Below are 16,148 nucleotides of genomic sequence, written 5' to 3' on the forward strand. Positions count from 1 at the left end.
AGCATGTGTATTTAGTGAGTGTGCCAGATCAGAGGCAGTAGAGATGACCAGGGATGTTCTCTTGATAAGTGTGTGAATTGGACCATTTTCTTGTCAAAATGTAACGACTACTTTTGGGTATCAGGGAAAATGAATGGAGTAAAAATGACATTACTTTCTTTAGGAATGTAGTGAAGTAAAAGTAAAAGCTGCCAAAAATATAAATAGTAAAGTAAAGTACAAATACCTCAAAAAACGTTTACTTATGTACTTTACACCACTGACTAAGTCCAATCAAAACGAAAGGCTGGGAGGCAAAATACTGGTGATCTGTATCTTCTTGTCCATGTTCACAAAGGTACACACGGCATTTAGGTTGGCGTTTGTCAGCTCTGCCGATACACAGCTTTCTCTGACAATCTAATGGACTGATTTTCCAAGATAAAGTTGAATGTTGAAATATTCTAGTGGGTTTCAGTAGGTTTTACATCAGTGGCAGGAATAATTAGTTCTGCCTAAAGGACAGGTTAGTTGTATACTGCAGTGAGGGGGAGGATGGAAACAGAGACAGAGCATCTATAGCACTGTGGTAGTGATGTGGGTCCACCACAGTTCAAACAAACATCACAGATGACTACTACAGACTATCACACTCACATACTGTGCCTGCTTTGGCATGGGACTCAAACACCAACACTGCTGCCAATTCCTTACGCACCTACAAGAGGAAAAAGGAAAGGGAACAAGACAGGGTTGAACAGGGAGAGGTCAGAGGGAGGGGCAGTGTAAAGCTCTACGGGACATACAGTAGGGTTACTTCCTCCTCTCGGACCCAGATTAAACGGATTCCTGGATTTAAAACCACTTTCAATCACTTTTGATACTCTATTGAGGATTGCTTTTGCATCCCAGGAGTAGACTTAATCTGGATCCGGGAAACCGTCATCATGTGCAGGTTTTCTAGTCCACAGGAGGCTCAATCCACTTTCTAAGAACTGGGTCCATATTTAATTCACAAAGTGTCTAAGAGTAGGACTACTGACCTAGAATCAGATCCCCCCCGTCCAAATAATCTTATTCATTATGATCTATGAGGCAAAACTGACGCTGTATCAGTACTCCTACCTTGAGACTTTGAATACGGCCCATGGTGTAGCAGTTTCTTATTTCTACAGAACGTTCTGAACATCTTCTGACTAGACTCAGGCTGTATGCATCCTAAATGGCCCCATATTCCCTATGGAGTTTACTACTTTTGGCCAGAGCCCTATGTGCCTTGTTCAAAAGTAGTGTACTACATAGGGAAGTGTGACATTTAGGACTCAGCCAGCCCAGGGACAGAACAGGATGCTGTCACTCACGGAGGTGGAGAGATGAGCAGCAGCCTTGACATGAAGCAGCTCCTCATAGATCACTTCCAGGTCCTCAGCACTTCGCTGGGTAGGGCTACAGAGTGGAAGGGATATGGGCAGGTTACAATACTGTCACAGGCTATGATTTAGAATAGGATGGGTTATGATAGGATAGGATAGAATACAAGTTCATTGTCCCCTTGACTTCAAGGGTAAAACAAACTTGATTCAGACACACACTATAATAAAATGGAACTCACCATTTACGTAAAATCATGGTCAGAAGAGCATCTGGACCCATCTGGAGTAATAACGACAAACCCTCCTGCAGCTCTTCGTCTGATTGGTCCTTCTCATTGGTTGTGTGTTTCAGGTAGATATTCTCATTGGCTGTGTGACTCAGTGCATCCTTCTCATTAGTCAAGTGGTTTAGTCCAAACTCCGAATCCAGGAAGCGGTAAAATTGAGTGTCTTTGTCATGGAAGTTTAACTCTTGCTTCACTACATTGTGATGATAGGAGACATTGAGTTTTGTTACACTCACAGAGAGGAGTTGATTCTCACTAATCATATTTGATAATACATGATGATAATACTCTCACCCACTCTAATGAAAGTGAGGACTTGTTAAAAACAAGGACTATAACTATCACAAAACTTACAATGACCAAAACTGCTATGGCTTGATTAAGAATTTTGAACTTTGGTGAAAGAATTGCAGTTACTTTATATACACATCTTAAAAAGCAATCTCATTTACCATGAACAATGATTCCTTCATCCACCAGGACTTGCCACATTCCAACTGCCTGGCTCCTTGATTGGAGGCATTTGTTTAGCTTCATCAGCCAATCAACAAGATCTTTCCCCGAACAACATTGTCTGTAAGGAGGAGAGAGTGAGACCTCTACAAGGGAACTATACAAAGCAATAGTTATTGCAGTCATTGATATAGGAGGCCCAATAATACCTGTAGGTCTTCAGGTGATGCTTTCTGTCCCTGATCAGGCCAGGGTTACGCTCTATCAAGGCACTGTACACCACCCTCGATGCCTTCAGAATACGATCAGACAGAAACTACAAGGGGTGAGAGAGCGAAAGAAAGAAATAGGGAGAGAGAGAGAGAGAGAGAGAAAGCTTAGAAAATACTTGATACAAGTGAAATGTAGGCTTTGTACAAATCAAAAGATAATTGGACGATGGGTCTCTTTCTATGCTTATCATAGACACACAACCAACAATCCTTTATATGATGTGTTAAGATAGGAGATTCTAGGAATAAAGCAGAAATGTGAAATATCACAGAAGGTCTTGTTTATCAATAGAATAAGTGACAACAGTGACCTACTGCAGGCAGGAGTTAGAATGAAATGTGAAAAGCAAGTGTCAGAAAACATATCTTCTGAGAGGAGCATTATAGAAAGTAGACCATGTGTGATGTCACATACGTCACTAGTGTGAGTTGAGTTTCTCTTTGCGGGGGCCCTAATTGTGTGTGTGGGAGGCAAGCACACAACTAAATTCCCTCCGCATAAGAGAGAAGAGGTGGATGTCACTTGGCTATAGTGACAACTTTTCCTTTCTGACAGCTTTCACTTTCCATCCACTTTCTCACTATCATTTAGAATAAAGAGTGAACACCCCTCTAATTTTACCCCCCCCCCCCCTCCCTCCCCTCCCCTCTGTCTCTGTCCTGCTCTACCACCCAAACAGGATATGGAATAAAAAAAATTGTTTTAAAGAGTGTAAAAGCAATCAGTGATGCAGACCAAAGCTTACATAACTCACAACACATTGTGACTGTTGCTATGCTGTCTCTGTCCTACTTTTTTCTGTTCATGTGCAACGTCCGTAACAAACACCAATATTACAAACTACTACATAACAATTGACAAAACCAATATTACAAACTACTACATAACAATTGACAAAACCAATATTACAAACTACTACATAACAATTGACAAAACCAATATTACAAACTACTACATAACAATTGACAAAACCAATATTACAAACTATTACATAACAATTGACAAAACCAATATTACAAACTATTACATAATAATTGACAAAACCAATATTAAAAACTACTACATAACAATATTTACTGAATTTATTAATGAACTAGAACACTTTCACCTTCTTCTCCCTTTCTTATTTTCACTCCCTCCCACTCTGTATTTTCTTGCTCCTAAACTAGTCTTGTGATTCCACTAGTGACTCACACAGTTGCTTGTTTGTTCTTGGGCTTCTTTCAGGGCACTGTTTGTCCAAGGTGGTGGTCTTGAGATTCAGATTGAACTCAATGAACACCATTTCCTATGGCTTTTCTCTCCACTTGGCTTGGTGTTGTGGTGTTCCAGTCTCCCTGTGAGGACATTTTGCCTCTCTCTCCTCTCACTAGCCTGCCCTGGCCAATGGCTCTGGCTCCACGCCACTCAGGATGAAATGATTGGCTCTTGACCCGTGACTGATCTGCCGACTCAGGCCTCTGCGATGACAACATAACCTGACAGAACCTGGGGTTCTCATACAGCCAGACTCAAGTATTAAAGACCTCAGCAACATTTCAAATAAAGTGTTTTCAGAACCATGGACAAAGGAATGGAAGTTCATAGAGACACACCTGCTGTGTGAGAAGTTAACTGAGGGATCCTCAACCCTCCCTTCTTTTCCCCCTTCATCCACCAGTTTTCTCATTGGCTGTTTTATTCAAAGACTGTAGGCATCATTCTAAACCTCTCATCCTCTCCTCTGGCATCTGCTGTGCCCCCCATTCCCAGGCCTGCAGACTGGCTGTGCTTGCTGGAGGTCACTACTATTCCCATGTGCCCTGACTGTCCCTGTGGGACCACTAGCTACCACCATGTTCTTAAGCAGGTTACCTCTGACCTCTGACACTGAGATAATAATCTCCAAATGCATAAATCACCTATCATCATTGCAGCCAGGCTGGCATTTCTACTGTGGCTGTGTTCCGTTTGCTATCTTAAACACATTGTTATTAATAAAACAGACCAAAACATAACCTTTCCTACACTACATTCTGGGTACAGAATGTCACTTCCTAACCTTGATCATAGACAATAAAAAAGAAAGGCAGTGTGTCAGTGGTCCTGTATGTCTAGTTATTCACTTAATTGTTCTGACTGCATGTGTCAGGTTACAGAGTAAACACTTTTCACACAGGTGTGCCAGTGCCAGTGAATGACATACTGTACTTACTGTAGACGTGGCCCACTCTCTCACTGCTCTCTTTGACATTTCAGCTCCGGAAGAGATTGACTATGTGCTTTAGATAAACATGAATAAAAAAATGTCTTATGGAGACCAAGTAAAGTCTGCCTTTGATGGCTATGTCTGTGTTTGAATGGTGTAGCATCACAAAAGGGCCTGAACATCTGGGCCTGTTAAAACGGTTTATGGGTTGGATGTCTCTGGCTGGTAGTCTCTGACAATAGCTAATGTGGTCTGCGGTAATGCCCACAAAAAAAAAAACAATCACTGTTTGGTAACTTCATTCTTCGGGCTCAGTGAGAGTTACTGTTTAAAATACATTTTAAAACGCAATTCCTATAATTCTACACAGTTTCACATTACATATTATGCATCTGTAAGCTGTTAGTGTCTTAACGACCGTTCCACAGGTGAATGTTCATTAATTGTTTATGGTTCATTGATCAAGCATGGGAAACAGTGTTTAAACCCTTTACAATGAAGATCTGTGAAGTTATTTGGATTTTTACGAATTATCTTTGAAAGACAGGGTCCTGAAAGAGGGCCGTTTCTTTTTATGCTGAGTTTATTTACCATATCAAATGGAGACAGAAACATAAACCTTTTACTTTATCACAAGTAGACATAATTGCAAATGATTAAATCCTTCCAATAGAAATGTAAAAAAATATTTAGTTACGAATTGAACTTTAATTAAATGAGTTTAGTCTTCACATGGGATGATTTCACTGAACAACAAAGGGAATATTGAATGATCGGCAATGATCCATCGCATCTCCCAAAAACGTTTTCAACATACATCTGTAAAATGATAGTCTAGAAACTAAAGCTTTGGTTGTCCTCCTCTCAGGCTTCCATGTCTTCTCCCTGGACCTCCTCAATGTCCACCTCTTGAACATCAGACTCTGAAGCCTCATCTTCACTGTCACTTTCCAACCTTGTTGAGGATGGCTCAAGGTTCAGTTATAAGCTAACTTTTTTGATGAATGTAAGCAAAATTCCCAAAATTACAGGGCTTAACTTCACAGGGAAAAATTCCGGAAATTTACCGGAAAGTTTCCGACCCTTTGCAATCCTAGTTCTTATGCTGACATTGCTTCCAGGGGCAGTTTGGAACTGTGTTGCAACCGAGAACAGATGTTTTTTATATTCGTGGCTGAGACGTTGTTTCTCCTAGAAGTTTCCACTTCGCAATAACAGGACTTACAGTTGACCGGGGCCGCTCTAGCAGGGCAGAAACTTGACAAACTGACTTGTTGGAAAGGTGGCATCCTATGACGGTACCACATTGAAAGTCACTGAGCTCTTCAGTGGGGCCATTCTACTGCTAATGTTTGTCTATGTTGATTGCATGGCTGTGTGCTAGATTTTATACACCTGTCAGCAATGGGTGTGGCTGAAATAGCCAAATCCACTCAATTGAAGGGGTGTCCACATACTTTTGCATATATATTGAAGCTACCTCAATTAACCCGTACCCCTGCACATCGACTCAGTACTGGTACTCCTTGTATATAGCCCTGTTATTGTTATTCACTGTGTATTTATTCCTCGATTCACTATCTATATTTAAAAATATATAAATCTTTAGGCTGTGGCTACAGATAACGCCCCACCCACTCCTCCGGTAAACCCTTTCTTCTTCGTAAAGCTAACGCTTCGATCACACCGCCAGAATTACATTCATTATCCAATGAAACGCTGCGTTTGCCTTTCCGCATTGCGTTGCAGAGGCAGTTGCAGTACGTTCGGGGTGGTGAATACGTTGGATTTATCAAACTGTATGTGTAGACAGCTTGACAGAAATGGTAGCAGGTGAATGTTGAACTTTTGTTGCACACATGTCCAGCTGATGCTGCATACCATTTTTAACCAGCACCAGCACCAGCACCAGCACCAGCCCTATCACCGTCGGTGTGATCGAGGCGTAAAAAGGAACCGGATCACGCTTTGCGCGTGTGTGTTATTTTACGCACACAGTCACACTCCCTTTCAGTTTTGGTCTTTACGCACCCTCTTCTGAACAGCTGAAATACAAACCCTGCGGATATTTGAAAGAACATTTCAAACATATATATTATAAAAGGCTACAACCTTCTCTCTTTGTTGTAACATATATTCCAGTTGCACAAGCAGGACGTCGTCTCTATACTTTGGAGAAAAAACAAATCAGCGGTTTGTCTGAGGATGTAGGCTAATCTTTATAGTTGCTGCCATATTGTACTTCCTGAAAAATGAACACTACTTTACTGTCTGCCTGCTCAGTTTAGACAATGTTTGTAACGGTGATGAAAAAAAAAACATTCAAATCGCTAATTACACTGCGTGTCTGTTACTTGCTGCGTTCCACCTCTGAGCTGCCGAACGTTCTAGGCAGCGAGCGTGTACCCGGACCGGTAAAAATAGTCTGACAATGGGCGACTTCGTTTTGCATTGCACGGTGCCATAGTTATGCCGTATATGCATCGTTAGCCATATATGCTGATATTGTGGCGAGAGTAAATAGGGGCATGTAACTCAGCAGTTTATAAGAACATGAAATCGCTAGACGAACATGTCGATAATGTATTTCGCGGCATGTACTGTAGCCTACTCTCCTTATGAAAAAAATAACAGTAAATCGCGCTTATGCTTACTGAGGCATGGGATGCAATAGTTCGAACAGTGTTGTGTACAACATGTAGTTCGTAGGAAATCGTGCTAATGCTTTGTAGCCTACTGAGGGAATGAAATAGTTCGAACAGTGTTGTATACAACACGAAGTTTGTAGTCCACACCAGAGACCAGACAAAGACGACCAACGTGAGGTGGGGGCAGCGGAGCACTCAGCACAGTAGCTATGTAGGCAGCGGAGTGGGCCCTCACTAATTAAAAAAATTAATTCCAGGGGGCCCACAAACAAATAAATGAGTCACTGAGTGTGGTGTGTGGGTTTACTGAACGACTTCCTCTTGTCTGTGTTAAACTCTATAGTTTCCACTACTGTATGAACGTTTCCTCTGTGGGTGAGTCTACAGTCTCCCTATGTGCTGTGACCTTGGTGGGCTGTGTTGCCTTGAGGTTCTCTCTGGAACATGACTGTATCTGGAGGGAGACATGTAGCATCACAAAGGTGGGCAGAGAGAAGAGCTGTAGACAAGACCAAGTCAGACTTTCTGAGGGGTTATAGTTTCCCACCAGCATACTTCCTGCCCCACTTCAGAAATACCTCACTACAGCACTGGATTTTTATATATCTTTTTACTTCAAACAGGATGTGACAATTTAGGTCAAAAGCTCTTATGACCAGTACTTGCAAAAGACATGACGGCATTGATAAGAAGTTTTTTAACTGTGTGTCCTGTATGTGAATATACCTAGCACCAAACCCCAAACCACCAGACATCAATCCCCATCTCCATCATTATTAGATATTAGGTGCAGTGCTCTCCTGACTTGGAATGTGTTTCTATAGACTCCACTGCTCAAGCAGTGATGGAAGATATTAGGAACACAAAAGTAACAGGTTCAGCAGTTACAGAGGATGCCAATGCTGTACCTCTGGACGTCAATAGAGGCTGGCACAATGCCACATAAAACTGCCATGGAGAAAAAGTTAGCTGGGAATACAGCATGAAGGCAGGGCCATGTCTGTTGTCATCACGTTGTGGTTGACATATAATTGAGATTACTAAAATTGTTGGAGAATGTCATGCAGGGCTGTGCACAGACCTTTCAGGGGGCAGGTGCTCAAAATAAAAAAAGGGAAAAGAGGGTAGGTTATCAGTTGATCACTGATTTTTATTTATGTAAATCTGCTAGCTCGATAAATCGCAATTAGTAAAAAGAAATGATCTTCACTGATCTTAAACACACTAAATGTATTGGGTAAAGTGTTATGAAATGTAATGTCATGTAATATTTTAAATTGTATATAACTGCCTTAATGCTGCTGTACCCCAGGAAAATAAGATGCTGCCTCATCAAATACAAATAATAACTTCATAATATATCCTAATTTTCACAATGTTCTAGCTCATGATATACAGTATGGCTAGCTTGCTGGCTAGTGGCTATATTTTAGTATATGGTGGTTAGAGTCGATACTACCTGTGTTCAGTGTCAATCGGGAGGTACCTGAACTAAAGTGAGTGAGAGAGGAGCGTAACCTGGGGAGCTCTGAGGAACCAGAATGCATGAGAAGAAAAACAACAACTTGTGGCATAGAGCAGTAGAGTAGAGGAGCTTACAGAAGTTGCACACATGGGGACCAGCTAAGATAGTTTTTTGCCTTTAGTAAACGCATTTCATGCAATTCTATGTCATTTTACATGCCTGGAGACTTTGACAGAATCTATTTTAAAACCCCACAAATGATCAAAATGACAGGCTACTTAGACACTGACAAACTGAGAATCTGACACCAATAAAAACAACCTTGTCTTGAATCCATCAATAGCCTAGGCCTAGGTATGTGGAGACACACATATTGTACAATATGAGGAGGAAATTATAGTCCTAAAAAAGCTTTCCAGTTTCACTGACTCACCCAATGATGTGCAGCTCACTCGCAGGCAAGTGCCAAAAGCCTACCTCTCCTCTGTTTTACTTTGTAAAACAATGTTCACTCAATATGCCTACCATAAAACTTCAAAAATAGCCAGGGTGTTTATTTGCTTAAATCACTGAACACAACAGGTGCTTGTTAGAGACAGGCTTCTATTTGAGCCAGCAATCTATTCCCTTAATGCGCACAGCTTTTGCTTATTTGGATATGTAATTGTTTAATAAATTATATTTTGAAAAATATATAATTCTCTTTGAATGTGCATTTCTGGGGGTCTGTACTCCCGAAGTTGTTGACTGTTTTTATGCTTGCCAGTTAACTAGCGGTTCTCAGCTGTTAGCAGCCAATGACTAGCAGTTTCTTACTTGGATAAAAACTGATAATTGCCATAATGTTTTCAAGTCATTACTGAATGATTTAATGTAGAAAATCAAACATTATACCTCCTAAAACATGTATGGTAACCTCATAAACAATGCATATAGAACAGTGGAGGCTGCTGAAGGGGAGGACGGCTCATAATAATGTCTGGAACGGCGCTAATGGAATGGCATGAAAACCTGGAAACCATGTGTTATATGTATTTGATACCATTTCACCTATTCCACTCCAGCCATTACCATGAGCCCGTCCTCCCCAATTAAGGTACCACCAACCTCCTGTGATATAGACCTGGTGTTTATTTGAAGCAGGTGTTTATTTGCTGAAATGTATGTCATTGCCTGGCTATTAAAAGTGACTGGATTTACAGTATTTGAAAGTTGATAAAATATTTTGGTAGCCTACAGCAGACAGATTAGAGTCTTCTTTTTTCAGCAGGAGCCATTTGCTTTCCAACCTGGGTTTTCCTGCGATTGTATTTGAAAAATTGCAAAAGGCCTGCTTTGTCTGCATGCTGTTCACTGACAGATTTGATGCGCGTTCCCGACTGTAGGCTATGCCTTGTTATTGGGCTACACAACATCCACAGCTAGGCTGTGGCTAAATTATAGGACTACCCATGGTGTAGTAAGCTTTTCTGAATGATTTAATTTCTTCCTGAACAGACAGCAGTAATTTCATAACGTTGGCAAATGTATTAACATGTTATAGCAGCACCTCCAGCCCCCTTTCCGCGGCTATGATTCTATAAGGAAATAAATGATGAAGTGCTGCTGTCAACTAAACTGCATATTATTGATGATATAAATTATGAAGTATTATCAAGTGTTAAAATGTTATGCTGCTGTGGCAGTACTGCTGATATTCAAAGTAGATAGCTTGCTACACACACTCAACGAACCAGTGACCGCATTTCAAGCCATGCATATTTGGATAACTGGAGTGCGCAACCTCCGTACAGGGCAGACCAGAAACTGTATACAAAAAAATGTAATATATATACAGGATATATACCACCACCCAAAAGGGAACTTGGCGAGTGAGAGGGCAAAGGGACAAGAGCTCGGGCACAGGTAGACCCCTATCTAGTAGTGCCTGATGTCATGTTTGTTTTTGGATCATCATTTTGAGGCTTACTGTATGTTGGAGATCTTACTGTATGTTGGAGATCTTATGACATGACACAGTAATGTGGGACATCATTTGATGCAATATGACACAACATAGGCCTATCAGTAAATGTTTAACCCTAAAGACCTAAAGATTCAAGAGGTTAACTACACTACATTCAATATTTAGTGTACTTTCATTCACCATTTCCACTATGCTTCTAATCTATGGTGTGTCTATGGTGTAACAGATTATTTAAGGGTGAGGTCAAAATGGCTGAAATGAATAACGTTCCTACTCAGTGACCTTGTTGTTTCTCTTCTCAGGAAGATTGTGATTCATCAGAAGATTCATCAGAAGCCAGAGCAGATTGATTTAGGACTAAGGCTAGCTGTAGGGATGTGATGTACATACACTCCAAAAAGGGTTCCAAAAGGGTTCTTTGGCTGTCCCCATAGGATAACCCTTTTTTCCCCCAGGTAGAACTCTTTTCGGTTTCCATGTAGAACCCTCTTTGGAAAGGGTTTTACATGGAACCCAAAAGGGTTCTCCCTGGAACCAAAAAACTGTTCTTCAAAGGGTTCTCCTATGGAACAGCCGAAGAACCATTTTAGGTTCTAAATAGCACCTTTTTTCTAAGAGTGTATTGTGGGCGGCAGGTAGCCTAGTGTTTAAGAGTGTTGGGTCAGTAACTGAAATGTTGCTGGTTTGAATCCCAGAGCCGATTAGGTGAAAAATCTGCCGATGTGCCCTTGAGCAAGGCACTTAACCCTAATTGTTTCTATAAGTCAATCTGGATAAGAACATCTGCTAAAATGTAAATGCTCTCTCTCTCTCTGTTGCTCTCACTGTCCCTGGACTGGCATACTATGTACCTGTTTCATGGTGTCCTGTGTGTCAAGAGCCTCTGGCAGGGGGGTCTATGGGAAAGAAAGAAAGACACATGTACTATTAAATAATTTCACTCTCCATCATAGGTTCACATCCTGTTCAGAAGGCCTACAATATCAAGGCATTGCTGAAAAATAAGGCCTATAATATATTATGGCTTCCTCTCATAGGCATTCCAACAGATCTAGCTCAACTGATTGTTCTCAGAAACCACTGGGTGGGACCAGAAAGGTTGGATGAATCTGGAATATTCTTATGTTTAATGAGATACATATTTTTGTGTACATTTTTTTTTTTCAGGGAGGTTTTTCTGTATGTCAATGGGTTAAGGCAAAATATGGATCTGGTGTAAACCAAATTACATATGCGTAAATCTTCCTCTCAAATCAAATGAAAGTTTATTGGTCACGTACACAGTTTAGCGGGTGTTATAGCAGGTGCAGCGAAATGCTTATGTTACTAGCTATTAACAACCCAAATAGCATTGTAGCAGTAATCAAATGCAATCTATGCATATGTACACTGGGATCATTTACACAAGATCAGCTAAGATCACCTGATGTCATCAACACCATCCTGTAGACTAATTCCCACTTCCTCTTTTAAAGTTTTATAACTCTTATTTTATGATCCACTTACAGCCTCTCTACATGTGTTCCCAAGCCAGCTGCTAAATTACATGATATAGATGGGATCTGCTAGCTGAGGTGTCAGAGGAGTTACACAGTCACTTAATATTGGCCTTTGTTCAGGCCACTCTCTCCTGTATCTTTCCAGGTCTGGTTAACTGGTGAGTGCTTAGTGCCTTGCCTTGAGGGCTACTCAGAAGAAAAGACAGACGACGTAACATACAGGTCCTATATTTTCACTGTATCACAGTGTGAGATCATCAGCTTAATCAATGAGCACGATAGAAATATGGAACGTGACGAGATATTGTCATCTCTTCTCTTTTTTGTGTGGGAGCTTGTGCTGTGCTTGGGTATCAAATGCAGCAAGAAGAAAATAGTTTGAACATATCATTTTTCCCTCAGCTCCATTATTGCAGTCAGAACACTATATGGACTGGGAAAGATAGAGATGGATAAGAAGGTGATAGTGGGTAAACAGCTGTCTGCTTCAACAGACACATTTCTGTAATTTATAAAGAATATAGACGATAAAGTATTCCTCTTCCATCCCCTTTACTTCGATATTGTTCTATTTTCTTTTCTTATTATTTTACTGGATAGTTTTTCTTCTCTTAAGTCAGGTGTACAATGCTCCTTCTCCATGCTCCGAGCGTGGAGAACTCTCCACCCTTCATTTCTGTTGACAGAGTGTGCTGGTTGTCTTCCAGCCAACCCTGTCACATGCTCCCAACCAGAGGGACTTTCCCTGCTCCATTGTTAACTCCTAGAAAATAGACTTACTGGAAGTCTCTCTCATGTGTGCTGTCTTGTATGCACTGTCAATGTCAGGGCAGCAAAACCATACCTGTAGAGGTGTCACTTCTTGGTTAATCTAGCATCACACAGACACACCTGTAGACTTTAGTGACTTTGATTATTTTCCTTCACTCACATCTTAGACAAAACTCAAGTCCTGGGAAGGCAGCAGTGGAAAATACCAGATGCCATGTCCTGTCCCTCTTATCAAGAAGTGCCCTTCTTGCTATGTACCTCTACGAATGTGAGGCATTTTGTCCTGCTCTATCTCCAGGAGTCACCACCACCACCCCAGCTGTAGTATGCAATAAGCAGGGCCATTTTCTTTAACCTTTATTTAACTAGGCAAGTCAGTTAACAACAAATTGTTATTTACAATGACAGCCTACCAGGGAACAGTGGGTTAACTGCCTTGTTCAGGGGCAGAGCAACAGATGTTTACCTTGTCAGCTCAGGGATTCAATCCAGCAACCTTTCGGTTACTGGCCCAATGCTTTAACACTAGGCTACCTGTTGCCATTGGGGTACAGACAGGTTCTTATTAACATCTAATTATAAACAACTCTCTCTGTCTTCAAATGCTACCAGTGGTGGTATCTTACCACACGTGTCACACGTCTCAATTAACTACAGTTAGCTGGCTCCCAGTGTGAAGCCAGTTTAATTGGGTCCAATGTTAGTGCATGCCGCCCATGAATTCCAGACACATCATCAGAGACACACAAGGATAATGTGGAGCCACATATGCTTTAGTAATACTGTATTGATATTTGTCTGAACATCTACGGTAAGGTTGGACTCGAAATACTGTAAACACTAGTGCACCGTGGCTTTAAGAACATTAAGCACATGGACTACATTAAGACATGATCATTGCCATAGGGTGTCCTATGTAATTAATCAACTATAGGCTTCTTAAAGACAAACAACATCCAAATAAACAAATAAATAAACACAAAAACTCACGTTACAAGATGATATCTATAGCCGTTCCTAAACCATTATTCACTCATTCTTACTTGTGAAGTAATAATAAGTAATATCTCCATTGAAGTCCCAATAGCACCTGGAAATATGTTGTGTCTAGTCTACTCCATATTGCCAAACATACAGTGTATGTATATGTGACTTTTTTTAAAAAGCACCTTGTTCATTTTATGTCATATTTTTCATGAATTAAGCCTTTTCGAGGTACATTGAGGTCATCACTGATTCAGCTAACCATACAGTCTTTAAACTAGTAACTCTAGATTAGTATAATCTGCCTGACCTATTCAATAACAAAGTCAAAGTCAAAATTAGATCCTCCTTGAGGAGCACTATTCTGAATCTGAGGGAAAATATACATTCTTGTATCCCCTGTAAACTGAGTTGGGGGATTGAGGTGAACAATAAACAATGCACTATTAATAACCAGTGTTTAATCAAACTTTGGCTGGGTCTTTGCTACCTTCCTCTCCATACTCAAGACAATAGAGAAGTCCGCTGCTCAGTCTAACCATTCTCCACATGCAACGCAAGATGCTGCTTTTGTTTTGGGGACACATACAGACTGTGTCACTGTGGATGTGGTGAGCCTTCTTCCCCCCTCTTCTTCCACCAACACAGTGTCTGACTCTTACTCCAGAGCCCCTCACTTTACACTCCTGCAGTGCACACCACCCACCCACACATCTCACACAGACACCAATAGCACAATAACACACAAATCAGATACAATCATATAAGCTATTATGCTGAAGAAGTGCTGCAGTGTTTTGAAGTGTGATCTATATTCCCTCCTCTTGCAGTGTGTATAGTAACAGGGATGATCAGTGAAGTGTACATTGTGTGAGAAAGTTAGAGAGACAGTGCATAGCAAGTGCAGCCACGTCAGACTTTCTGTAAAGATTGCTTTACTTCCCACCACCTTCTTTTCATCAAGTAGGCTACTGTGGCGCAGCATTACTACCTATACCGTGAGTCTCACTCTCAAAACATATTCAAATAATACGCTATATTATTTATTGAAGGCCTATAGTTTACTGTGAAAACATTGTTGCCATGGGTTGGAATATTATGAACATATTTTCAGCCATAGTCATACTTTCAAAAGACAGAAAATGTTTTTATGGAGAATTATATTATGACTCATGAGCACTCACCATCCTCATCATCAATCATCAACCATCACAATCATCATTCATCATTCATCATTACCATCATGCATTATCTTCATCATCAGACCATCTCAAAGCTAAATAATTCCACGTGGTAAAGACAAAAAATGATGATGATGAGTAGTGATGATTATCATTATTAGGCTACAATATTATTAGCCTACTAGCCTAACGTTACTGTCTTTTTACTACTGTTGGAATGCAATTCTACATATAGAATATAATTTCTAGGCAATAATAACATACCCAACTGATGCCTCGAATGCTCGATGTTTCCACAGAATAACGATCCGGGAAAACTCGATAATTGTAACTCCGGAACAGATGCATATTTTTTCCCAATCAAACAGAACAACTTTCCAGGTTAGTGGATCTGCGGTAATAACGCATGACGAAGACGGCACCTCCAAGCATGTCTACCCGTTACAGACTCAGGACCATTACAACAACATTGCATACTGCCTCATTGCATGACCAATTGAATCCACACATGTTGCCCTTCTGTCACCAAAGCCACAAGTCTACATTATCTGTATCCGACCGGACTGCTGGTTAGGCTACTGTGCCAACATCAAAACTCAGCCAGGTCCCTTCCACCTCGCACGACGTTGCTGCCTCGGCTCTGTGGAGAAACGACAACCCACTTTCAATCAGCCTCAACTCTCTCAGCACAGGCGCATGATTGTCACTTTCAATCAGCCTCAACTCTCTCAGCACAGGCGCATGATTGTCACTTTCAATCAGCCTCAACTCTCTCAGCACATGCGCATGATTGTCACTATCCATGAGCACACTTGCTCTCAAATGATTCCACGCTGCTCAATAAGGCATTATCATTAATTAAAGTAATAAAAAATCGTCTGCCTCTTCAGAATGATATGATTCTCTATTCACTGCAGCAAATTGCCTTTTTTTCACAACATTGCAGTTGCGATGGAATTTTGGGAGTCATTCCAATAGCTGATCTAAACTTTTTGTATAGCCTGCTTCTGTATGGGTTTCCAATATATTGTTTTGCTATTTTGCCTATCTGATTCCAAAACACACCACAATGTCGAGCCTG

The 16,148-nt window shown here is 40.9% G+C and overlaps 1 protein-coding gene across 1 annotated transcript in view; it reads right to left on the reverse strand.

Annotated features, from left to right (window-relative positions):
• Positions 1 to 15,754, reverse strand: part of LOC120059261 (rap guanine nucleotide exchange factor 3-like) — a 39,775-nt gene extending 24,021 nt beyond the window's left edge. The window contains exons 1-7 of the mRNA XM_039008169.1: positions 15,332 to 15,754; positions 11,484 to 11,528; positions 2,302 to 2,408; positions 2,092 to 2,213; positions 1,592 to 1,832; positions 1,341 to 1,425; positions 637 to 697 (exon numbers count right to left, since the gene is read on the reverse strand). Of these exons, the coding sequence (XP_038864097.1) occupies positions 637 to 697; positions 1,341 to 1,425; positions 1,592 to 1,832; positions 2,092 to 2,213; positions 2,302 to 2,408; positions 11,484 to 11,528; positions 15,332 to 15,415 (745 nt within the window). The 5' untranslated portion in view covers positions 15,416 to 15,754. The remainder of the gene's footprint in view (positions 1 to 636; positions 698 to 1,340; positions 1,426 to 1,591; positions 1,833 to 2,091; positions 2,214 to 2,301; positions 2,409 to 11,483; positions 11,529 to 15,331) is intronic.
• Positions 15,755 to 16,148: the final 394 nt, after the last annotated feature.

This window comes from Salvelinus namaycush, chromosome 14 (assembly GCF_016432855.1).
Source record: "Salvelinus namaycush isolate Seneca chromosome 14, SaNama_1.0, whole genome shotgun sequence".
NCBI classification, from domain to species: Eukaryota; Metazoa; Chordata; class Actinopteri; order Salmoniformes; family Salmonidae; genus Salvelinus; species Salvelinus namaycush.